Genomic DNA, 25,138 nt, shown 5'->3' on the forward strand with positions numbered 1-25,138 from the left:
TCTGGCACTGTGAGAGAGAGAAGGAGGGAGATTACAGTGCCTATTGCCAACTTCAAAGTGTCTACTGGTGTTGTGCCAGGTCAGCATGTTTACACAGGAGAATTGGTGTTGGGACACACAGGATCATAGGCACACACACACACACACAGCCTTCTGCATGCACATGTGTAGACACACCTTATCGCCTGCTCTGGCTCCTGAACATGCACGCACACACAACACGCACACTGCCCAGAGTGTATTGGTCTTATCAGTGGTCCCAGTGAGTTAGGGGAGGCATTTAATCAGGGTCAGCGCACAGCTCTTGGCATCAAACTGATTCCACCATCTCTCTCTCTCTCTTCCTCCTCTCTTCCATGTCTTTTTTTCTCTCACCGCTCACTCTACTTTTCGTGTAGTCGGCTAAATATTGCCCAGCAACAAAGTTTTGTTCCGAAAAAGTTAAAACTGGATCACAGGAGGCTTCAAAATAGTTTCACTTTTCATAAACTTTTCCAGCTACTTTTGGAAAACATTGTAATACTGTTGCCGCCTTCACAGTTACTCATTTGGACCTGTGTGGTAAATAAAGTGGTTTGAGTTAAATCAATAGTTAGACATTCTGGGAATTGCACACATTTGCTTCTGCTGGTGGAGTGTTAGCTGAAAGGGCAAAACATAACAGATGGAAATGGAGGTCCAGCTAGCCTGGATCTGTCCAACACGTACACCTAAAGAGACCAGCTGCTAAATCACAGCCGATATAAAAATAGATAAAACCTTTTTTAATCCCACGTGTGTATATAGACTGGATTTGGCCCCCTTTTATCTTCAGATCTGCATTAATTCTTCATGGCATAGATTCAACAAAGTAATGGAAACATTCCTCAGAGATTTGGTCCGTATTGACGTGATAGCAATTGCTGCATGTTTGCACATCCATGATATCTCCCATTAAACCACATCCCTAAAGCTGCTCTATTTGACTGAGATCTAATGACTGTAGAGGCCATTTGATTGAACCAATTAGAGATTATTTGAGGTTTGAGGCTTTGCACATCATCCTTCTGGAAGCAGCCATCAGATGGGTACACTGTGGTTCCGTTGTGTCGTGAGTTCTCAGAATCGGCTCCCTGAGCAAAAGAATGACAACACCACGGGACGCAAGTTTGATACCATCATGGGGAAGCTCGCGGTTCTCCAACGGGAGATTGAGAGACCAGTGTCGGAGTGTTAAAGAACAGCTTTGAAATTCTCATGAGTTTTTTGCAAAAGAAAAATCACCATCATAATCCGGCTACCCCTTCGGCGCCAGCTGTGGGCTCAAGGCTGGAGCCGAACAAAAACTCCCTGATAACGACTGTGTTGAGTCTGTTCCTTCCCATTCCATGCAAGGCCACCTGGGTTGGCTGGAAGACTGTTTACTTAGCCTGGCAGGGTGAAGGACACTGTCTCAGCTGAACTATGGACACGCACATACATACATATACTGATACTGATAAGCACTCACTGACACATCACCCTCCCTACCAACACCACCTCCAACGCTTACCTCCCCTCTGATGTGGACATCGGGTCAGCTGGAGGCGCAGTCGAAGATTGCAGCGGTCCCAGATGTACACACTGGAACACTTTCCCATGTTGCTTGTCTGTGTTTATTGTGCTATGGTGTGTTGATACCTGTGCATTCCTGTATTATCCCTTTGTGTTACACATTTCGATGTTTTTTTCCTCGCTACTTAGCCTGATCTGTCTCCCCAATGTGATGTTTGTGTATTGTATGTACAGTCAGCAAGGTCTGTCATTTCGGTTGTGGGCAAAAGACCTGCAACTGACAAATAAAGGCTATCTCATCTCATCTCATCATCTCAAAGGGCACATTTAACAACACTCAGTTGGTACTGAGGGGCTGAAAGTGTGCCAAGAAATGATCCCTCAACCATTACACCTCTGCCACAAGCTCAAACCATTGTTACAAGGCAGGATGGATCCATGCTTTCATATTGTTTACTCATCTTGTTCCGAATTCTGCAATCAGTATGCAGGCTCCTCAGACCAGGCAACATTTTTCCAATCTTCAGCTGAGCCTGTGTGAATTGTAGCCTCAGCTGCACCTGGGGCGCTTCATCTGCTTTAAGGTTTGACATGTTGTGCATTCTGAAATGCATTTCTGTCTAAGTTAGTTGTAATTACCTTCTTGTAAGCTCAAAGTAGTTTGGCAATTCTCCTGTGATCTCTCTCATCAGCAAGACATTTTTGCCCAGAGAGCTGCCGCTCACTGGATATTTTGTTTCTTGGAGAAATAAATGCGTGAGAAAATCCCAATAGATCGGTGTTTTCTGAAATACCAACAGTCATGCTGCACTCATAGTCACTTAAATCAAGTTTTGCCCCTATTCTGGTGCCTCTGCTGGATGTGTTGGCAATAGGTTCAAATCACGGGCCAGGGTATGTGACTAGTAAGGGTCGCCAGGCAAGACCCTCAACCACGTTGAGGAACCAGGACATGCTGATGACAAATGGACTGAGAACATGGAATTGATGTGCTGCACATTGCAGGATGAATTTTAATAATTTAGGAGTTGGACTTTTCCTTTGTTGAGAAAACAAATAAAAACACAAAGAAGCTGAAATAAGCTTGGCAATCTTTATTCAGTACCGAATCTTACAGGTTATTACCGGTGATTTAATTTGAATAGTTTAACATTTTAAATTAATTCTACAATATTTTAAGGTCACGGAAAGAGAATTTGTGCGAATTAATACACAAGAACATAAATTGACAAATTGTGGAAATATTCATATTAAATGCCAGTTTTGGAGACTTGACATCAAGCTTAAATATGCAGCAACTTCTTAAAATCCTTGCAGTTTGAAGGTTGCGGACCTTTTATTTAGTCCCTTACTGCTAAAATTCCCCACATTCCAGATTACAAAACATCTTGTTGGGAATTAACATATCTTTACATAATAACGTATTATAATGAGTAGCTTCAACTGAGCCTCATTCAGACTTTTCTTGAAAGACAATATATGGCACAACTGAGCATCAAGTGGAATCCTAGACAAGCAGTAAGATTTTAGTAGGATCAGCAGACTGTTATCTGAGCGTGTTGTCGGCTGTGTCGTGTCAAACTGGGGCAATACTCTCTTTGTTTTCACGACATAAAAAGATAGTGGATTTATTTGTTTTCCTTTTTTCAGAGCATTAGCAACTTAATGTTCTTTGATGTACAGGAGCTGATGCATGTTTGATGAACACGCTGTGACTAAGAAGATAATTGAAACGCAAACGCTTAGTTTGCCACCTATTTCCCTCCAACAGTTTCCTTCTCTGTGTTTTTCTCCTGCTCCCTTTCCCACAACCTAAAACCGACCGAAAACTTTACGACCAATTATTTTCACCCGTTCACCCGTGTGCTCTCCCCCATCCATTCTTCATTCTCCCCGCTGTTGTTAATATTTAACAAAGCTGTCAGATTTGAAGTGTTTTGAAGATGGTAAGTGTTTCTCTGTTGCTATCCAGTATAATACTCATGACCTTGTTTTTCAAAGCAATGTTCATTTAAGAAAGCAGTTGAGGGGTTTTTAAAATGTTCTTTGAGACAACAGCACTTTTGCATTATTGTTGACTTAATTGTTTTTCACTTGTTTGTCAAGTGTTTAGTGTAAATATTCTCACAAATTATTTAATATCAAAACTCTCTGATGGGAATAAACCAAGGATCCGAATCTTCTTTAACACACTGTAACATATAACAACGCAGGATCTTCTTTCACCAGCTGGAATCACTGGATTACACATTTGCTAATTTATTCAGTCACTTCATTAATAAGTTATGAAATAATGACTGAAACAGAGCTTTGCGCCCAAGTCCCGTGTTTGCCGATCTGTGCTCTGCAGATCATTGGATCAGCAGCATTGCAGCTAGACTCAGGTGACAACGTTTAAGCAGTGTTGGCAGCTGTGGATTGCGTGCAAGCCTGTTCCAGGGCAGTATGTCAGGTCTGCACAGCGAGGGTAGGAATTAGTTCACTAGGCTGACAGAGGCAGGTTATATAAGTCTGAAATTTTAATGTAGGGAATTCAGTGAGAATGGAGAGCCCTGGTCGGAGCTAACAGTGGTATGGGTTTGACTCCACGCCAGCTACTTGCAAGAACGTGTTATAAATGTGTCCATTACTCCTGAATACCTGCTGTTAACAAAACAGACCAAAGTAGACTTGAAGTGAATGAATTTAGAATTTTCAGGGAAACATGTAGCCTATTAAAATGCAACACTGCAGACAGAGAAGAATTCCAACCCACATTTTTTTCCATCATAGATGTCTGTCACAGTCCAGTAGACATTTCCTTGTGATAGATGTCATTCCATGTATGCCCTACAATAAATGAGTGACAGTGGTTTCCTTCCTACAGACTCCCATTTTACAGGCTATAAATTTATGCTAGCTGTTTAGCTTTTTTGTCTTCAATTACTTACCAAAAGTAGTTTATAAATACATTTCAGAGTCTCACTTTAAACTCATCATTTTGGTTTTATACACAATGTTTTCAGACTTAAATAAAGAAAAACATAAAAATATACAATTTATTAAATTAAGGGAAACAAAAACGGAAAACCAAAACAATCGACTCGTCTTCTTGTTTTTAGCAGTGAATAGGGACACTGAACAATTAGCTACAGTATAAAGCAGGTACCACTTTTGAATGTTTAAATGTTTAATATCTCATTTTGGAACCCAACCAGCGCACGTCTATGTGGTGCTTCTGTTGCAAGCTCACTCATTGTTAGCTGGAGTTTTTCACACAAAAAAAAAGTATCTGACTGAGGGAAATTGAACCTACTATGACATTAGAGGTGAAATCAACCACATTAAATGAGATGTGAGATTTATTGCCACCCGTACAGTTATGTGACTGTGAAATAATTGAGGAGAAGGGTGGTGAAGGCTATCTGACTGATCAGCCATGGTCACTAGTGGCAGCACAATCTGTCATAGTTAACACCTACTTACTCCATGTTAACCACGGGGCATGCCTCATTATTCACTCCCTCACATGTGAGAGGCAACATGTGAATACATCAGCACATGCACTATTACTATGCTCCGTTGTGTGATGCATTGCAAAGATCTGCCCAGGAAGAGAAAAGAAAAAAAATTATGAAGGCTTAAAGAAAGACAGGAAATAAATGTTCAGTCCACTAATAAAGAGCTATAGGCTTCATATTTTGATGTAGAGCAAAGACACAGGAGTGGTTATGGCTATACTGGCACCTTGTTTAGCTCACCAGTGATGATTTTTTTTTAATTTCAGTACAAGATGAAATATGTATGGGGTTGTTTGGTAAGGGTGTCAATCATGAGCAATAACAAACTCTCTTTCAGGACAGCTCTAGCAGCATCCAAGTAGTCGTAATAACTTTAAACCCAATTAGGCAGCGGAGCTTATCCTCCCTCCTCCACCCTTTAGACATGCCCATGCCTGCAGGGATCACTGACAGACAGACAGACAGCTTGTAGTTAAGTTTAAAAAGATCTGAAAATGTGCAAGCAGTGGCATGCAATTCAGTTAAATTAAATTAAATTAAATTATTCATATATCGCCAATTTACAACAGCAGTTACCTCAAGGTTCTTCATGTTATAAGGTAAAGAATCCCAGTAATTGCATGACACCTTATCAGTGAGCTTGTGGTGACAGCGGGAAGGAAGAACTCCTTTTTTTTTTTTTTTACTCCCTTTTTATAGGAACCAGACCCAGGGAGGAGCACCCATCCACCCTGACTGGGTGGGGGTGAGGGGAGGGAGAAGAGAGCAGAGAGAGACAAAAGGCAAACTATAGCAAAGCGAGGCAGAGTTTATTCATTGTTAATGATTAAATACAGTAGTGGTGTATGAACCACTTTTGTGCAGTTCATATTAGTTCAACAACCACACAATGATTGTGTCTGTTCCAGAGGTGGGTGGGAGCTTTTCAAAATATCCTGTTTAAAGATTTTTAGACTTTAGATAAACAGTTGTTTGTCATGAAGGACTCGTACTATCTTTCTATCCACATGGGTTCTGATTGTGCTTAATGCAACCAGCAGTTTGTCTGGGTCCTTTTCAGTACCACAGTGTCAGGTTCTTGTTTTAAGTTTGTTAAATTTTGCTTCCTCTTTCATCACAGACTCTTGTATTTATAGTGTTCTCATTTCCTTGTTTTCCCAGTGCATTACTGTATTTACTCACTGTATTGTATGTTGTTGCTGCTGTGTTTTTTTTTTTTTACATCCTGTTTTATTTTGGCAATGCCTTTCCTTCGTTTTGTCCCCTGTGCTTTTAATTCCTGTCTTTGAAATTCTAGTACTTTATTTATATATTTATTGTGTTTTTTAACCATTTGGTAGTTATCTGCCATACTGCCTTAGTTGGTTGCGTATTCCCCAACCAACTTGAGTTGTCATTTAAGGTTGCTGGCTGTCGCTAGGTCCAGTGGGTTGCAATGAGTGTGCTATACCACAAACCTCCTTGCGATTGCTTTAGTTGCCACTAAATTGCAGTCTGTATTTGTTGCCATCTTGTCTACAGACAGAAAGAGTGACAGTAAAATTTTAAAAAGTGCAATACAACATTGCTAGGGACCAAAACAATAGCAGGAAGGCTATACATGTTTGTAACCAATCATCCAGTAAGGAAATACACATTTTACCCTGGTAACCAGTGGTTTCTGGGGTCAGTTTAAAGACTTGTGTTGCTGAGGACTAACTCTACTCTCTTGTCCCAAACTGGTCACTTCTGGCTCCAAAACGACTAGACGGACGAACCACCAAAATGCTATAATGGTTTCAAAACACGAGTCCACAAACCAGCGAGTAAATGCATGAATTACACTGAGATACAGTCTGTGGCAATAACTGCCTTGAGGTCATTAGTTAACAGCATCTGTCTGTCAAGCACCTGGTGGGTGAACTGCCACACCTGCTCGTCCTGTGCACTTACTTTGCACCACAATGGCAAGATAAAGGGTTTCCTATGCCTTCTGAGCCACTTCTTAAGAATACAGGAGAAGATGGAGAAACATGACTTAATTTACATTTGCTTTTTCATACTCACTGAAGAAGCGCTGATAAGATTTCCACTCTGATACCAAGTAAACCTTGAATTCAATTGTAAGTTTTCTCACAGCCAGCCAGCCGAGAGCTGTTTTCCCATTGGAAAAAGCAAGAGAAAAGAACTTAAAGGGATTAATTTTATTAAGAGGCCCTATATGCAACCAGACCTTGGAAGATGTGACAAAACATACTCAGTGAACGACTCACTGGTTGTGCTATGTGGAATTAATACATTGGATATGCGGCTAAATTGTCCTCAGCTGACTTCACTTCCCTCATTGGATCTCTTAGTGCCCACTAATTTAAACTGGCCTTGCTTTACCACCTCTGCTGTATTTAAATAATTCAAGACTGCAAATAATATTGCTGGTATAGTGTTACTAATATATAGTATAATTAAAAGAAACACTTATGTTTATACCTTGCTGCTTTTTAATGCTTTAGTGCATAATTACCCTGTAAAATGTGACACACTTATATTTGCTACTTTTCTTGCTTTCTTTTATCTTGATCTTTTATTCTGTTCCTCGCTTAAGTTACCATATTTATTTTGTCATCTTTCCTCTTTTCATCTTTTCATTCTCAGTTGGCTTCCATGCAAACTTGCTTTTCATTTTCTTCTTCTGTTTGCACTTCCAGCCCCTCTCTGCTGTCTGGCTTTGTCAATTTGTTGTATATTCACAAATGTTGTTCTGCATTGCCCATTTCCTTCTTTTTGCTTCTGGGTTGACACAACTAATCGATACATATATTTCCGCAGCCTACATTTTGTTTTATTGTGCTTTCCACGAGCTCAGCAATAGTAGACTGATTACATCTAGAAAAGGAAAACCCTTTGAGGCAGATGCAAACAAATTCTACAAATTGCTTCATTCATTTGGTAGCACTTGAGGTAATGTTACTGCGACAAGTGTCAGTTTTTGTTGACATGAATACGTGGCAGTGTAATCCTATCTTTTAGTATTCTGGCTCCAATACTGCTTCAAGTGCCACTGAAAATATAAAAATTGCAACTTGAGTACAGATGAAACCCCACAAAGCAGCAGAAGACAAACTTGAAAGCCTTATAATGAGAGTTTGCGGTGAGAGTTTGCTCAAAGGTGGCATTAAGAGAGCATTAAAACATCTCACTGCTATACAAACAGTTAGCTAGCTTTAACTAGCAATAAAAGGAAAACTTTATTGCATTTTTATATTTTCCTTATTTACTTATAAACTTATTTATTGGGCTCTGTTCCTGCCTTTGTTTATCTTTTCTGCTCTTGTTTGAGTAGAAGCCTTTTGGCTACGAGTATTTTTATTCTACTCAGACAGAACTTTGTTACCCTGGATAATAAAAGGAGCATGGAACTCCACTGCTCATTGAAAGAGGAGTGAAAGAAGCCATCCATGTCCACTGTGAATGGCCCTCTTTGAACAGAGGCGGTGGCTTACGCCCACTCACATCCTGGGCCATCTGACCTCAGGAAATCACGTGATAGGGTGGGGCCACGTTTCATAATGGGTTTACCCAAAACCTTGGCTGATTGTGACCTACACCCGTTTTCACACCTTAGCTCATGTGATTAGGTAGAGGATCAATAGGGCGTTCATGACCCTGCTGGGGACACTCCCATAGGGCTTAAAATCTGCGACTCTTCACCAATTACTCTTAGAACTGAAGAAGCTTCTCGGATGAGAGGTGAAACGTCTTCAAGGAAACTTAAAGAAGTCCAGATTCTTTTCTTTCCAAGTTCCTTAGGTTACATTCTTATATATATATATTTTTTGCACCTTCCTTTATCTGGGAGTTTTAGTTTCTTCTTGTTCTGAAACTCTTTTTCACTTATTGAAAACTATCAATTCAGAACCTTAGCATTAAGACCAGAGGCTTTAAAAACAGTTTGAAAATATGCGCTTACTTTCTGTTTCTTACTAAATATTTTTCTCTGTCCACTTGGGCGCAGCAAGGGAAATGATGTTATTTGGCTACCATTTCTTCACACTAGCAGGTGCCGCCTGTCCCTGTGACACTTGCTGAGATTGGCAGAACAGTATGAGCCTAGTTAACACTGTGGATATGTGTGTGTGTGTGTGTGTGTGTGCTCTCTGATGCTGCTGCATTATATCCCTAATCAGCATGTTGCAATCCCACCGAAGTGGTTTAATGGCTGTTCAAACTCCAAATGCAGGGGCACGTATTACTGTAAATCTCATCTATACGTGTTCTCTAGACTTCATTTGATAGAATTATACAAGCTTATGCAAGGAACAAAAAGCAGACTCTAAATGTTGTCTACGTGTGCAGGATTATTGGAAGCTACTCTTTTGTTTTATGTTTCAAAGTCCACTTAAACACTGAATGATACACAAAAACGAAATCCTATTGAGTCAATAGGATTTGGGGGAAAAAAAACAAAAAACGTCACCGTGCTTTGTGTTTTGCCGTCCTGTCACCACGGCTCTGTTACAGACCATCCTACAAGCAACGAGTCGCGGATCATTTTGCTCTCTGTCCAGCACACTTGAGCCTGACAGTAAACCCCACAGTAAGTTGCTCAGTAAGGCTGTCAGCCATCTGTTGGAACAGAAAAGAAGAGGGAAATTTCTTGTCTTGGCAGCATAGAAACTGTGAAAGATACAAAGCAAACAGAACACTGAAAAAAGAAACAGACAGACGCACACTTACACAAGCAACACAGGCAGGCAAAACAGACGGACTGACAGAAAAGACATAGTCAGATGTCGGTCATGACAGCTAAAGGAAAATATTTTGATTTGTTGTCTTTTTCTGCACACACACATATACAGTCAGTCAGAGTGACGGCGAGAACCTCTCATCAGTCACACGCAGCGACAAGAAGCTGATCACAAACAAAAAAGGAGCTGAACAACTTGAAACAGCATGTCATCGTCTCTATTTTCTCCTATTGTTTCAGGTTAACTTACGTAGCTTCTTTATATTACTATTTTTTAACAAAACACATGTTATCTATCAATATTGCATCTGTTTAAAGCCCAAATTTTCATTTTTTCCAATCCAGAGCTTGTCTGTTTTATTTGTTCGCTTGTTTTTAGGGCCCTTAACTTTTTTGTTTGCCATTGTTTCTACCTTATTATCTTCTTTATCCTTCCAATATGTTGGCTATACCCTCTACTTATTTCCTCCCCACCCTGCGATCAGTATCCTCTTGTTAACATGTGACGTATCGACTCCCAGGTCTAGGCCTTTAATGCGTCTTATGGGCACCTGTCTTTCCAAAATGCCACTTTGCTGTTTCCCTTGTTGAGTTCACAAAACTAGTCAGTTGTCATTGTGCCTTTTACAGACTTTTATTAGCATAATTTATTTATAGCACACCTTTAAGCTGAGCTTTTAAAAGCTCACAGTGTCCCATGCACCAGTATTTTAATGCCTTTGAAACTGCCCATCTACTGAAGATTTGATTAGGAGTTTTAAGGAGCACATAAATTAAACCCTGACATCATCTCTATGGTCAAAACTGGTCACGGTATGACGACAGCAACTTCAAGGGTTTAGGAAAAATGTTGGACTCAAAATTGTGGGTTTGAGTCATCACTTAAGTGTATTTCCATGTTATTATTTTTTTTTTTTTAAGAAAGTTTAAACGAATCAATAAAAAAAGTAGAAGACAATTCTTGTATAGAAGCTTTTGCTTACTATAAAATATAAAAAGGACACCAAAGGTGATGTTTAAGAACTATATCGGACTCTTTGGAAGTATTTTTGTCAATCATGACAAGATGCTGAGAAAAGACTAGAAGTCGATGGTGATTCAGGATCCAAATTTTTGCTTGGTTAACCTTGTTCAGATATATTATAGCGGACATAAATGTATTTATTGATTTTCTACAAATAACTAATCTAGATAACTGCTTTAGCTATTTAGGATGCTATAAACGAATCATTGTCATAACTTATGCTCTTCTCGGTTGCTTGGTTAATATCAGGTTCTGACAGGGAGGCATAAAAGCAGCAGGATTGTCTGTTAACGTGTCCTATTGAAGCAATGCGGTGAAATTAACTTTTTTTTTTAATAGAAGTAGGTTTTGCATTGGTGTAAAAACAGGATGAAGTGCAACACTTTAAACAAAGCCATTATGTAATATTGCTAATTAGCTATGTGCTGTGGTTGCTAATGCAATGTAACCATTTGGAGCACTCAATACGTGGTTAAAGCAGGTTGGTTCAGTAACTGATTGTTCAGATAAAGAGTGGTTTGGAAATGCATCAGAATAATGGAAACTCTAAATGAAAAAAAATCAAGGTATTAAGCAAACCTTTGAATCAAAGCAGTCACCTTTAAAGTTCAGGGCGTACTACTGACATGGACAAAGTCTCCTTCTTTTTTTCTTGCTTCCTTTTTCCTTAAGTAATCTCTTGTTGCCACCACCCCCCCCCCCCCCCTTCCACCCACCCCTCCTCTTGTTCTCTGTTTTCTCCGTTTCCTTTTTCTGTTTCCACTGCATTTCCACGTTTCCTCTTCGTTTCCTTTGTCTGAGTCTCTCTCGCGCTCGCTCGCTCTCTTCTGGGTGTATTTCCGCTCCTCTCTGGAGGAATAAAAGTTTTTGAAGTTCCACCAGAGGAGAAGCGCCTTCAGCCCTAATACACTTCATCCTGGTTACTGACGCTTACAACATGGCCTACTATTGTCTGCCAGAGTGCTCTGTCAACTTTAGGGAATTAAACATGAGGCAGCGACTCAGCCCAACACAGACATGCACACGCAGAAAGAGTCTCACAGTTGTGATCCAGAACTTCTTTTTTCACAGAGATGAGTCCAAAAATGTATATGAAAATGTGTTTTTATTGATACAAGAAATTCCTTAGATGGATTGTTGCTGTTCTTAAATTGATTTTTTTGTGATATATCTGTCTAGCTGTCTTACTGGGCCAAATTGTTTTAATTCCCTGTAATTGTCTGGTACTGACGTCTTTTATTACATCAACTAGCACAACGCTGGCAACCACTGACAAGGAACAAGCGTTAAAAATGAGCTTTGGCACAATATAGCTAAAATCTATGTGACACATTTCTCTTAAAATAAACCAAAAAATGTATACTTTGGTGTATTAACTAGTTATGCAAAAACCAAGTGCAGTGTTTTGATGTGGACTGCAGGCCAGGTATTAACACTGTGTTAGTACTGTGTGATTATAATGCAAAGGTGCATTCAGTAACTGTTATCAAATATTCTGTGTCATGCATGATGCAAAAAGAATCCTTGTTTTTAGCTCTATGATCAAATATTCCACCGTTAAATCTCTAAAACACGTGTTTGCATTCTAGTTGACTGTAGCACTGATAAAGCAAAGTTATATTTATTCAACCAGGAAAGCCAACTGGCATAAAATAACTTCTGCACTCTCAGACTTCTTTTTTAAGTGTGTCCTATTTAAGTTCGCCATATGGATACAAATAATGATTTCCGAGCCTTTTTCCCCCTTTTTTTTTTCTGTAATTAAACATAAATTTAACATTTATTAAAGTGGATGGCAAATTTGGGACACATTAACTTTATCAATATCACTTTAAAATAAGTGGCAGCTTTTTCAGCCTGTCAGTGTTTTCAAGCCTGATAATTCTGATTAAAGCTGCTGGGATTTTCTGTCTGTATCTCTTTAATTGTGATTGATCTACACTTAATCAGGAAGCTGGGGTCATATTGCTTGGCAGAAGCACAGTGTAATATTCTTTTACTGAGGCGAGCTTTCATTCAGATGAACTTCCTCATCTTGTTTGCATATTCAGTGTAGACATTTAGGCTTAGTGAATCAACAAAAGACCTTCTGATGAAATCAGTATTTATTGATTACAAATGTCTGTTGATAATACAGTACTGTGCAAAAACTTTTGAGCCCCTTCATTTCTGTTTTCTAGGAGAATGTGAAAAAGGTGCAGCAATCTATTGGAACATGGGCAAACAAAAGTGGAAATCCAGTATATAAGGCAGATTTTTGGCTGATAGCGCTTTGGGAATCATCTTGTTGGTGCAAAAATACTATAATAATGGATTGGATTTATATAGCGCTTTTCAAGGCACCCAAAGCGCTTTACAATGCCACTATTCATTCACACACTGGTGGAGGCAGCTACAGTTGTAGCCACAGATGCCCTGGGGCAGACTGACAGAAGCGAGGCTGCCATATCGCGCCATCGGCCCCTCTGGCCAACACCAGTAGGCAAGTAGGGTAAAGTGTCTTGCCCAAGGACACAACGACCAGGACAGAGAGCCCAGGGATCAAACCGTACTGTTTTGTGCCTGTCAAACTTTGATATCTTTTACATTTTTCATAGATTCAACTAAAGAAATTTGAGCAAAATATGTGTCTTTGTGACAGGCTATGCAAAAGATACCATCTGAAATGGGCTCTTTATGAAGTTTTCTGTCATGTTGTGTAGACAGAGCACTGGCTCATGTCTTGGGTGGATTTTTAATGTCCGAATGATTCATGGAACATTCCTTCCTTCATCCACACGCTGTGCCCGCAGATGGCCGCCCCTCCCTGACCCTGGTTCTACTGGAGGTTTCTTCTTGTTAAAAGGGTGTTTTTCCTTCCTACTGTCCCCTAAGCACTTGCTCACCCAAGTTTGTCAATGCGATAACTTGAGTACGAGGCGACGCCGGGTTTTCGAACTGATACCACAGTTTTATCACCTAATCTCATTGACCTTGGCCTCAAAGTCAGAGGTCATTTTTTAATATGACGTCTAATAAAGCACAAATCTATACCTACGATTAATACTGCCATGGTTTTGACTCTTTAGGATGGGTGACTTTGTTTGCACGTTGACCTGACACTGTTGTCTTAAACAAGTCCATTTTAAATTGCTTTCTACTCTGATTGTTAAGGTTTGAGGTTATGAACTCAGTGATTTTAACTTATGAGAGTCTCACTTCAAAGGGTGACTGGGCTTCAAAGGCAACTGTGACTCATTATTGTTTGTGTGACAATTAAAATAATTGTTGTTGAGTGGCTACATACTTAATCGAAAGTAACATCTTGACCCTGAAGCACGTTTTATTTTTTAAACCATTTTTAGAGGAAACTGATGACAGCTATTATTCAAAATACATCTAAATTTCATTTGCATACTGTATCTGCTAAGCTTGTACACATCATGTCCATAATAAATGCCATGACATATTTAGCCTGTACGCTTTAGGATATCTGTATGCTTGTAGTTGCTCAATGTACAAATTAAATATGCATCATGGGATTTTGCTAGGAGTTAAGAGTTAAGGTTATTTGAGAATCTTGAATATAGCATCACCTGTGGTTGATTATTGGGAAAAAGGATTAAATTTATGATATAAAATTGACCCAATTATGTTGAAAAAAATCCACTAATACTTTATAACTCTCACAAATTATGTTTTGTGTTTCATTTGTCATTTAAATACACTTCAAACTCACCTTTTGAGCTCTTTGGTGTTTTATCAGGATCATAATATGATATCCATGCTTCCCTAAAGAGGTTAATCAGCTTTAATGAATGATGCCATGATTTTTTGGGGTGAATGCAAGCAGATGATTAGAGCATTCCTTCTCTTACTAGTCAGCACCAGAAATACTTGCTGGTATCATATTTTATTATTGTTAATGGCAAAAAACTATCAGTTGTAAGATGTTACTCAGCAAACTGCCTCTAGTCCCAGCAAACAGCAGCAGCTCGCTCCGTGATGGAAGGTTGTAAACAAGCAAGGTGAAAGGAGAGCTGATCTAAGCAGGCAAAGAGGAGGAAGAGACTGCTTTGAAGATAGTGGTTACTAACAGGGAGCTAATGGAGCTAAACGGCTAAATAATTATTCACAGTTGCTTTTAGCAACTATACAAAAACATAAAACACAAGCATTAGCCATGACTGTAACATGGCTATTTATGAAAGGACACAGATAGCCAACTCCTGTATTTTGGCTGTGGTAGAGTAAACTGCCATATTCCCTCTTGTAATCTGAACAATGCATAACTACATTGAGCAGAAGGGCATGGATGCAAAGAGAAAAGCCTGCTAGCGCTAGCACCACTAACAGCAGCAAAGTGAGCTGGCATTTTGTTATGCACAGTGCAAACCGCCACACAATTTAGCTGCAGAATATGATTAATTGATTCAGTTAATCACATTGTGCAGTATGTATTTAAGTGCAATGAATCAATTCATAAATACACACATAAAATCTATCAAGACAGTCGCTTAGCAACTTATCCCCTTTAGCTTATTTTACTTTGTGGCTGTTTTCTGAGTAACTGACACTATAGTTTATTAGTGTGCTCACTTGATTGCTTGGTTTTCAGTTTTGTTATGCATTTTATAGGATTTTTAATAGCTAAACACAGTTGCACAGCTGAAATTCCACTATAAAGGTTCCTTCGTGTCCAAACAGTGCTGGCTAGTTTGCATTGTTTAGACTCACCCTCTATCGGTGACTTCTGTATGTCATTATGTAACACACTGGCATAATTTTGTTTGGCCCTTTAAAAAAAAAAGAGAAAAGAATAAACAGCTGCCTCGCTTGCAGTTTTGGTTCAAACTTTGATTGATCTGGGTGGTTCATGTTAGAAGGGGGAGAAGCTCTGAAAATGTCTGCATATTTAATAGAAAGAGGCACTGTGTCAATGTACAGGATGAAAACAATGATGTGTGTAAGATGTGCACTCAAAGTTTTGAAACATTTAGGACTCATAAAAATTAGACCCATCTGCCCACAGGCCTAACACCTCCGTGACTGGCCCCGGGGCTGACATACCACCACATCACACTGGAGTAAATGCAACTTGCTAAAGTAACAGAAAGACAACTGTGATGTCTACAGGCATGGGGGGAAAAAATGGAGAAGCCCATTAACCACAGGTCCGCATAGACTGACTGGGTGGGGTAACCTTCCAAACAAGCGAATCCCTCATTATCGAATCCTTCATTCAAGAATCATTTCCAGTGGATCAACTTCTAGATCTTTTACAGTTTTTCCACACATGAATTCTTTACAAAAGCAGAAAGACGAACTGCTCACCCATCAGTACTTCATCTTTCGACCTTATGCTCGGCAAATTCATTGACACAACCACTCCAATCTAAAGTCCTGACAGTGCATTCATTCTGCTCTCTTCTTCTTTTACGCAACTTCTTTTTTTTTTTTGCTTTGGCTTGTTAAACACTTAAAATGCTGCTAAAAGACACTTGTTGCCATAAAAGCGATCCCACACATACAGTAATACACTTTCCAGCACGACCAGTGCCAGCAAAACTTTTCAGAAGCTCCGCCTATTTTTAATCAGTGGAGTTTGGAATAATTGAATAAATATGTGCAGCTAAAATTCAGTTCATAAGGAAAATGTAAACTACACAAAGTTCAGCTCTGGCTCCCAAGAAGATCCAGGACTTGACAGCAAATATATGCATTCTTTGCAGTGTGGAAGTGCCCGCTTAATACTGGGCTGCTTTTACCTTCTGGGCCCTGGGGCATTGTTCTGGCTCCCTCTTCTGAAGCTGAGACATCCTTTCTCTGTTGAGACAGCATGTCTCTACAATATCCAAGGAGCTTTAAGATTCCTGCAGGCTTGCTGTGACACTGTCATTTCTAAAGCTGGAAACGTACGCGCGTAGAGCTGGAAAAACTTGTTATTAATATGTCATACTCGGTTATGAGAATCATTTAGTCTAAGAGGCACTTGTTAAATAAAGCTGCTCTTAGTTCAAGTCCCAGTCACTACAGAGTTTCCCCTCAGAGGTTTGGTGGAATATCACAGTTTTATTTTCATTGTCAGCCAACTTTATCTCCACTCAGAGGGTTGGGCAAAAGTAATTTGACTCTGTCACAGGAATTTCTGCCACGGGAGATTCATAAATTAGTCTCTAATTAAACAGACAGCAGATTTTGCATGATGAGGAGCAGTTAATGTTGTCCTAACCGAATAAGCCTAGTTGAGTTCAGTATCAGTATATTAAGGTCCTGCTCAGGTTAATCTTTTATGCAGATTAAATAATGTTCTCAGTGTGACTGCAAAACTAAGCAGATAAAGAATGAAACAAGGGTAAGGTGCTTGCATATTATAGTTCACTATGTCGAATATTTCACGTAATTGAATTCCGTGATTGGGAGAAATGAACTTTTAACAAGAGACACCGTCAGTGTCGGTGCTTGACTCGTCCTCTGTAGCTACAGATGTAAGTAACTGAAACCTTGTGCAGAAAAACACTACAGCTCTGATACAAAGATGAAAGCACAGCATGGAGGTGCTTGATTTGATATTATGAGTGCTATTTTGAATTTCCCTTGTACTCAGCTCTGTGTTTAAGCCGTGACATTTAACAAATATCTATCTGATTTGTAGGAACTGCGTTCAATTAAAAGCTAAAATTGCAAGGGTTTGAACATTAACAGACAGTTACCAGACCTTAGATCATAGATCGAGAGAGCTTAGGTGTGGCTCACCCTTGACTGAGAGTGTTTAGATTAATGTAGAGTTGTGTGTCAGTATCATGAGTGACTGAAAGATGTTTTTCCTTGTACTTAACTGAACTCACTTTAAATGATGCTGCTACAAACCAATCCAAGACCAATTAATAGATATGTACACACAGAGTCAGACAGTATACAAATGTTTCTTTAACTTCAAAGAAACTTTTTCCCCTTCATCTCTGTGTTCTCACTATGACATTTAATGAATCTCATCCTAAGTGGTTAAAACACACTCGCACACATGCACACACACAGACAAGACTGCATGCACGCCAGCTTAATATATCTCTCCGCTCTTCTGTGGAGCATTTCAAATGTGGCACATTTTCCACCGCAAGATCTGAAATGTTGTTAGCACCACTGGCATTTTACACTGCACAAAAATATTTCCTTTCCTCTCATCATCCACAGGTTTCTATATTTCCCATTGTGGCGGCAATCCCTGTGAAACAATCATTTGCTTTCATGCACGAGCACAACGATTGATCAAAGATGTTAGATTGCCACGAAGTGGCTGTGAGGTACAGACACAAAACGAATATTAAATGATATCTGAGCTTTGGATTGGGATGGTGTCTCACCCATAGGGATGTAATGGAGGGCGATGTCAATATGGAAAGTGTCTTTTTCTACTGAAGGGATGGGAAATCGGTGCATCCATTTCCAAGAAGTCAAACTTGGTAAGCTGAGATTCAAATGCAAGGGAGTAGATTGCAGGTGAAGTGTTTTTCACATTACATTAATCTAAGCTTAACCATATCCATAACCCTCTGCAGAGTCTCTCTGCTCTCTCAGAAGACTTGCAATCAAATGCTCTGCAACTCCTTTTGCCTGCTGCCTGTTTCTTTTAGTTGTGGAGAGAATCTCTAAATATGCTTCCAGATTGCATTTCACTGAGACCCTGGGTACGGGTCAGGCATTACATAAAGGCAACACCTGCAATTTACTTGAATTTTTTTTTTCTTCTCTATTTTCCACTGAGTGAGGCCACCAGATGTTTTTATGCTGCTGCTTTCAATGTTGCACACTGCACAGCTAAAAGTGAATCAGTTGATTGGGACTAACTGTCTGCTCTGTCTCTCTCTGTTCGCCCAGCTGGATGCTTGGTGAAGCATGGTGGTGAAGATGGTTAGAATGCGCTTAACGGGGCCGCTGTCATGGGGCTGGTGCAAATGGTCAAGTGTAACAGGAATGGGAGTCCTGTATCTGCTGATGCTATCAACCTGCCTTGGCCAAGACACGGAAGGTAAAGCGAGTTTCTCTTTGCATGACCTGATCACTGTCCTCCCTCTCCACTTTGTCTCTTTGTTTTGTCTTATGTGTCTCATTCAGTAATTCAGTCTGCTTTAATATCAGCACTGTGTATGACTTTTTTGAGTCAAGGCTTATTTTAGGTAGTAAAGTGCAGGATTTTTGATTCTTTCTTGATTTCATGTGTGACAAGGTCTTGTCTGGGGATCTTGAATGTAATCACTTTTACTTTTTATTCTAACATCTACTGCAGCTTTTTTCCTGTTTATATTACATTTTATACCCATTTCTGCCAGTACTTCAGAATTAATACCATCTGCTTAAGCCACGCTTCATGGGTTATTGATTCTTTTTGATTTTATGACTTACATGCAGTGTACCATGTAGCGATAGTCCTCCCTGCTCACCCTGAAAAAAGTAAATTTTTATCTCAATTATGCATGAAATAATGATGATTTTTTATTTATTTTTTTGCTGAATTACTGTCATGGCTCAAAGTACTGTATTGCACCTTGGTTCAGCAGACCAAACTATATTTCTGCTGTTGAAATACCAATATGGTGGTTTGAAGAGGCTGCATATGGAAAAGTAATAGCTTTATTGGTGTTTGGGTTTTACACGTGGACACAGTTGTTCAACGTGTCCAGCAGGTAAAGTCTTGGAGGAGTTGCCATAGTTCATCTCAGTTGCTCGTGTCTGTTTATGAAATCCCAGAATGCCATGATGAAGTTACGATCAGGGCTCTGCGGGGGCCATACCATCTGTTGCAGGACTCCTTGCCTCTGAAGATGGTTCTTTATGACTCTGGCTGTATGTTTGGGACCGTTGTCATGCTGTAGAATGAATTTGGGACTAATTAGACACCTCCCTGTTGGCGCTGCATGACGGATAAGAATGTTGATAGTAAACCTCACAAGACTCCAAAAACAGTTGGGGAGGCAAACCTGACAGTGAACCACCACAGTGAAACTGCAACCTATTACAAGCTCAAAGTTAGAAATAGCAATTTAATGGGGATCTTTATGTTGTAAATGTATATGGTCATCACCTAAAGTCCTTTGTCTTGTTTACAGACAGATTTTAAAGACGGACTAATTTAGTAAATGTCATGTAATAGTTGCATTTATATGAAAGTTTCATTGAAATTACAAATAATATACAAGAAGAAGAAACAAAAGAAGCAAAAGCAGAATAGCCTACCTAACCAAAGACATGCTATTGATTCCAATGTAAATGTTAAGGTGGGTGTCAGGGCTGCACTGGCCATCGGGCATACCGGGCATTTGCCCAGTGGGCCGCTCGTGATTTTTCGTTTTTTTGGGCCGATGGGGTTTTATTTCTTTTCTTTTTTTAACGGTATAAATGAACAGTGGCGGATTGGCCAGTTGGTCATGATCAACTCTGGGCTGAACCAATTACAGCCGAGGAGGTCGAACTTTATAGTTGAGGTGAAAAGGAACGCAATTTGTCCCGTACTACTTCAGCTAGAAAGATGCTAATTCAATCATGAAACTGATCAATGATCAGCTGATTGGCATTTCTCTTGCGCCAGAAAGAGGAAACCAGCGGAGGTCGCGCTACACAACAGCAGCACGTTTAAGCTTGATCAGCTGTTGTTAGAATTTATTTAATATTAATTTCTACTATCAGCTGATGTTTGCTGGAGCCACAGCTGTAAAAGCTGCTGGTCATGATATCAGTTTGGATATCCGGTGAGAGGGAAACATGAAGATAAAACCAGGAGATGTCCTTACTGAATCATCAGAGCTGAACAGGTGATGGAGAAACAGGTTTACCTTTTAGTTAATATGAATGAGTTGAAGGGAAGTTATGAACTGCTCTTTTTTTTTTTTCTTTTTTTGTGTCCCGTTTGGATCTTTAGCCATCAGAGTTGTTGTCTTAAGGCCAAGAAAGATGCCAAGCAGATTTACTTTACCAAGTGGATCATCATGGCCTTGCCATATTGGTCCATTTGATTGACCTTTATTATAATTATGAATTTATTTTATTTTCGGTTGCTACAAACGGGACAGACATGACTGGGGGATAGGACAGGGAGAAAGAATGAAAGAAAGAGAGGGAGAGAAAGAAAACCAAAGGGGAGAAGAGACGGTGAGAAAGGGGGGAAGAAAGAAAAAAAAACAAACAAAACACCTGGATCACCTGGATGGAGAAAAAAAAACAGAAGAGAAAGCAAACAACAAAGAGCAAAAAAAAAAACAGCACCATCACAATAAACTAGCTAGCAGTAGATAACAGTAGTAGATAACGATATTGTGCAGCACGCAAGATCGACAGCGCACAATGTGCTTTGAGGCAGCAGCCAAGAAAGGTGTAGTCCGCGTCTGTGAACACCCGTGTGTACACCTGTGTGCATACCTGTGTGGATCAGCATGCTTGTATTCCAAAGGTTTCTCCATGTAACGATCTGCTAGGGAGTGTGGGGAGCCATAGCCCCGTCCACCAGGGTATGAAGCAGGTATGGAGGAGATCCAGGCCCCAGATATCCAGAGGCCCCAGAGTACAAGGACCCGAGGAGGACCACCAAAGGGGGGTGAACCGTGCCACCCTCCTGGGAAGAGCTGAGTAGAGCCCCAAACGAGAGGTCACCCCGCAGCTACGGAGCAGAGGCCAGAGGGGGTTGCAGTGGCGTGCCCGCGGGCTCTGCCGGCAGCCAGCTGTGCCAGAGAGGACCGAGCTTCAGGCCCAGAGGCCAGAGGCCTGAGGGCATCCCACCCCCCGGAAGGAGCCCAGCCGGGCCACAGTTATGAACTGTTTCTGAGAGACAAATAACACCAGGATCCTTTTCTATGTAGCTGAGAGCTGGTAACTGTGCAGGGGCGTGTCTAGCAAAGTTTTGCCAGGGGGCCAGGTAGGGCATTAACAGGGAAAGGGGGGCACAAAGATATACTTTTCTTTCTTATTCTCATTTAAAATGTCTCGCTTTTAATAAATAATTATCTGAATCTTACAACCAAAATGTATAGAAGTCCATTATTGTATTCAGTAAATATCAAGTCTAGTATATACCCTAGTAAGTTATAGTATTCTTTCCTTTGGGAAGGTACCATCTGTGCAGTCTGCAATTCTGTTGAAGAAAGATGTTGAATCCATTTAATTACTGGAGAGAAATAATAGATTTCTGTGCATTTGTTTTATACGTGCATTAAATTGAAATCAGTTTTGTCAATTAAGCATCTTGAGACAGAGGGTACGGGAGTGGTTCCCTTTTTTTTTTTTGCTGGGAGTTGGCAACCCTATTAGTTAGATATATGTAATTATAAATTAGGTTGTTTTATATTTTTGCTAAGTACTGTTTAGAACAGGGTCACCAACCTTTTTGAAAGTGAGAACTACTTCTTGGGTACTGATTAATGTGAAGGGCTACCAGTTTGACACACACTTCTCAAATAACAAATTTCCTCAATTTAACTTAATTATGTGTTATCGTTAATAATTAATGATATTCATCTATGTAAAGACACTAATTATGTTAATTATTTTTCACCATAATTATAAAGAATGCAAGTAGGAAACAAGGTAGGAAACATAAATATCAATATGCAACGCTTTATTTCTATAAATCTCTGCAAGTATTTACATTTTGAAGTGATCACTTCTACAACATTTTCACTTACCACTAACAAATTTTAACAAATCATGCACCGTTACATACATTATTTTTGTATGTATGTAACATACAAAAAAATCAACTTTCAAATTTTACAGAACTTTTCACCAAATTGGCAGCATTTTAAAGCAAATTGTCACATGTTGCACTTAACAAACACATTTGTTTTTCAATAATTAAATTCAACTTTGACATGACACTGTAATGTTGTCACTGAGAACATCTAATATGGCTTTCTTTGTCTGTTAGTGGGAAACCTGGCATTGCATGCTGTTCACCAGTGTGTTGTAATCTGGGGTATAACTTGACACTGCAACTCTGAGTGAGTCTTGCAGATGTGCATCAGAGAGGCGTGTTGTGTGTTTGTTCTTGATGAAGTTCATGTCAGAAAAGGCTGATTCACAAAGATAGGTTGAACCAAACAGGCTGGCAACCTTCATAGCTGTTGTGCATACACCACTGTACTTTTCTGTGTCAACAAGGCACCAAAAGTTTGGTGCACCCTGATAGGCTTTGAGGTGGACGTCATTTTGCAATGTTACAATTTCAATTTCCACCTGTCCAGCATCCAAGCTGAACATTGAACTTAGTTGCTCAGCAATGCATGTTGTGTCCACATTCATGAAAGGATTGGAAACAAATGAGACACATGGCTCAAGCTGATCAAGTTCACAAAACCTGTTCTCAAACTCTTGACCAAGTCGGTTTATGACTTGTGTACTTTTCTGCAACTTTGTCAAAAGTCTCAGATGCAGAAGCATTGTCTTTCAGCACCATCTGCACAGAGGGAAAGTGCAGCACCTTTTTTCTCTGTAAATGCACAGAGAAAATGCTCATCTGGGCTTTAAATCCATTTAAAGCACTTATCATGTCAGCAACAGTCTTACCTTTGCCTTGCAGCTCACAGTTCAAATGGTTCAGTTTCTCAGTAATGTCTGTTAAAAACGCAAGGTCAAGTGTGTCCTCCAGCAGAGATGGGTCTTCCCTTTTGGATTGCATGAACTCCTTGATTTCACCCAAAAGTGACAAAAAAACGAAGCAAAATCCGTCCCCTGCTGAGCCATCGGATTTCCGTATGTAGTAGCAGGTCACCATATTCAGCTGACAGCTCCTCCGATAGCACCTTGAATGTTCTGTGCTGTTTAGCTCTGGAGCGGATGCTGTTTATGATCTTCACAACGGGAGTCATGACGTGCTCGAAGCCGATCACCTTTGCGCATAACGCCTGCTGGTGAATGATGCAGTGGTAATGCATGAAGTTTGGGAACTCTGTGTCACCTTTACAGTGAGTGATGAATCCCGTATGTCGGCCGATCATAGCAGGAGCCCCGTCGGTAGTCACTGATACCAGCTTTTCCAACAGTACCTTTTTCTTCGCGAAAAACTCCTTCACCGCGTTATAGATGTCAACTCCCTTCGTAGTTGTCTTTAGCGGCAGTAGTGTCAGAGTTCTTCTTTTGTGGAGAAACCATCAAATACCATCCGGATAAAGACCATCAGTTGTGCTGCTGTCCACGGACTCGTCACACTGGATGCTAAACCAACTGCACTTGGTTTAGCATCCAAACCAGATCCTGATCCAACTGATCAGCCAAGTTCCCGGACATAGCCGACACTCTCCTAACAATTGTAGTTGCCCCCAGCTGGACATCGGAGAGAGTGGAGATTACATCGTTTCCATATTTCTCGTCTTTAAGCACAGTTTCATCATTGCTTCTTTGAAAACCTCCCCGTCTAAAAATGCCTTCTTTTTCTTAATCATGAAATGTGTAGCTCTAAATGAGGCTTCGGTTGCTTTTTGAGAGTTTTTCACCGGTCTCGTGAAAAAAAACTGCTGTTTGCTCAAACCTGCCTTTAATTCGCGGGCCTTTTCAGCTCGCAGTGTGCTGCCCTTTGGGTAGTTAACATGGTAGTTTGTGTGACACGTTCGGAAATGTCTCTCCACGTTGTGCCGCTTTGCCGTTGCCACAGTTGCCCCGCAAATGAGACACACACATGAATCTTTCACAGTGGTAAAAAAGAACTCTTCCTCCCATTCACTGTGAAAATTATATGTTTTCTTCCTTTTTTCCGCCATGTTTTCCTCATCTCCTCACCTTTGCCTTTGCTGGTCTTCACGGCAACTGTTTCCGTGGAGACCAGCTTGCACTAAATATTAGATCATGATCTAATATTTAATAATAAACTTTTTTTTATATATATTATCTCTAACAAATTAACACCAATGCAATTGTGATAAAAAAAAAATAGAAAGAAAAAATAAAAATAGATGCAGCTTACTGGTAAGTTGTTATGGTGAGCTATTTTTAGAACAGGCCCCCCGGCGACTCATGTGGTCCTTGCGGGCGACCTGGTGCCCGCGGGCACCGTGTTGGTGACCCCTGGTTTAGAATAACAGAATAGGGAGGATGGTGTAGGTTTAAGTTTATTATAAAGGCACTATGGCTTTTCCTATAATACCATGGTGGGCCGGTCACTAGTCAAAATGCCCGGGCTGATTTTTTTTTTTTGTCCCAGTACAGCCCTGGTGGGTGTTTCAATCTTTAAATCACTTGCTTTACAGCCCTAGTGATAAAGAGTATCTCTTCTATCACTTCACAATATATCAGTTATATGCAATGAGTTTAAAAGGAGCAATAACTAAAGGGGAAAGGTTGCCTACAATAAGTTATTGTAATGCTGAAAAAATATCCACATTCTGATTTCTCTGAACC

General features: G+C 40.1%; 1 protein-coding gene across 1 annotated transcript in view; it reads left to right on the forward strand.

Annotated features, from left to right (window-relative positions):
* LOC120737965 (protocadherin-15-like) overlaps positions 1-25,138 on the forward strand; it is a 230,699-nt gene that overhangs the window by 9,607 nt on the left and 195,954 nt on the right. Inside the window, exon 2 of the mRNA XM_040038931.1 lies at positions 18,638-18,788. Within this exon, the coding sequence (XP_039894865.1) occupies positions 18,656-18,788 (133 nt within the window). The 5' untranslated portion in view covers positions 18,638-18,655. The remainder of the gene's footprint in view (positions 1-18,637; positions 18,789-25,138) is intronic.

The sequence above is a fragment of the Simochromis diagramma genome, unplaced genomic scaffold (genome assembly GCF_900408965.1).
Source record: "Simochromis diagramma unplaced genomic scaffold, fSimDia1.1 OVJJ01000402.1, whole genome shotgun sequence".
Taxonomy (NCBI): domain Eukaryota; kingdom Metazoa; phylum Chordata; class Actinopteri; order Cichliformes; family Cichlidae; genus Simochromis; species Simochromis diagramma.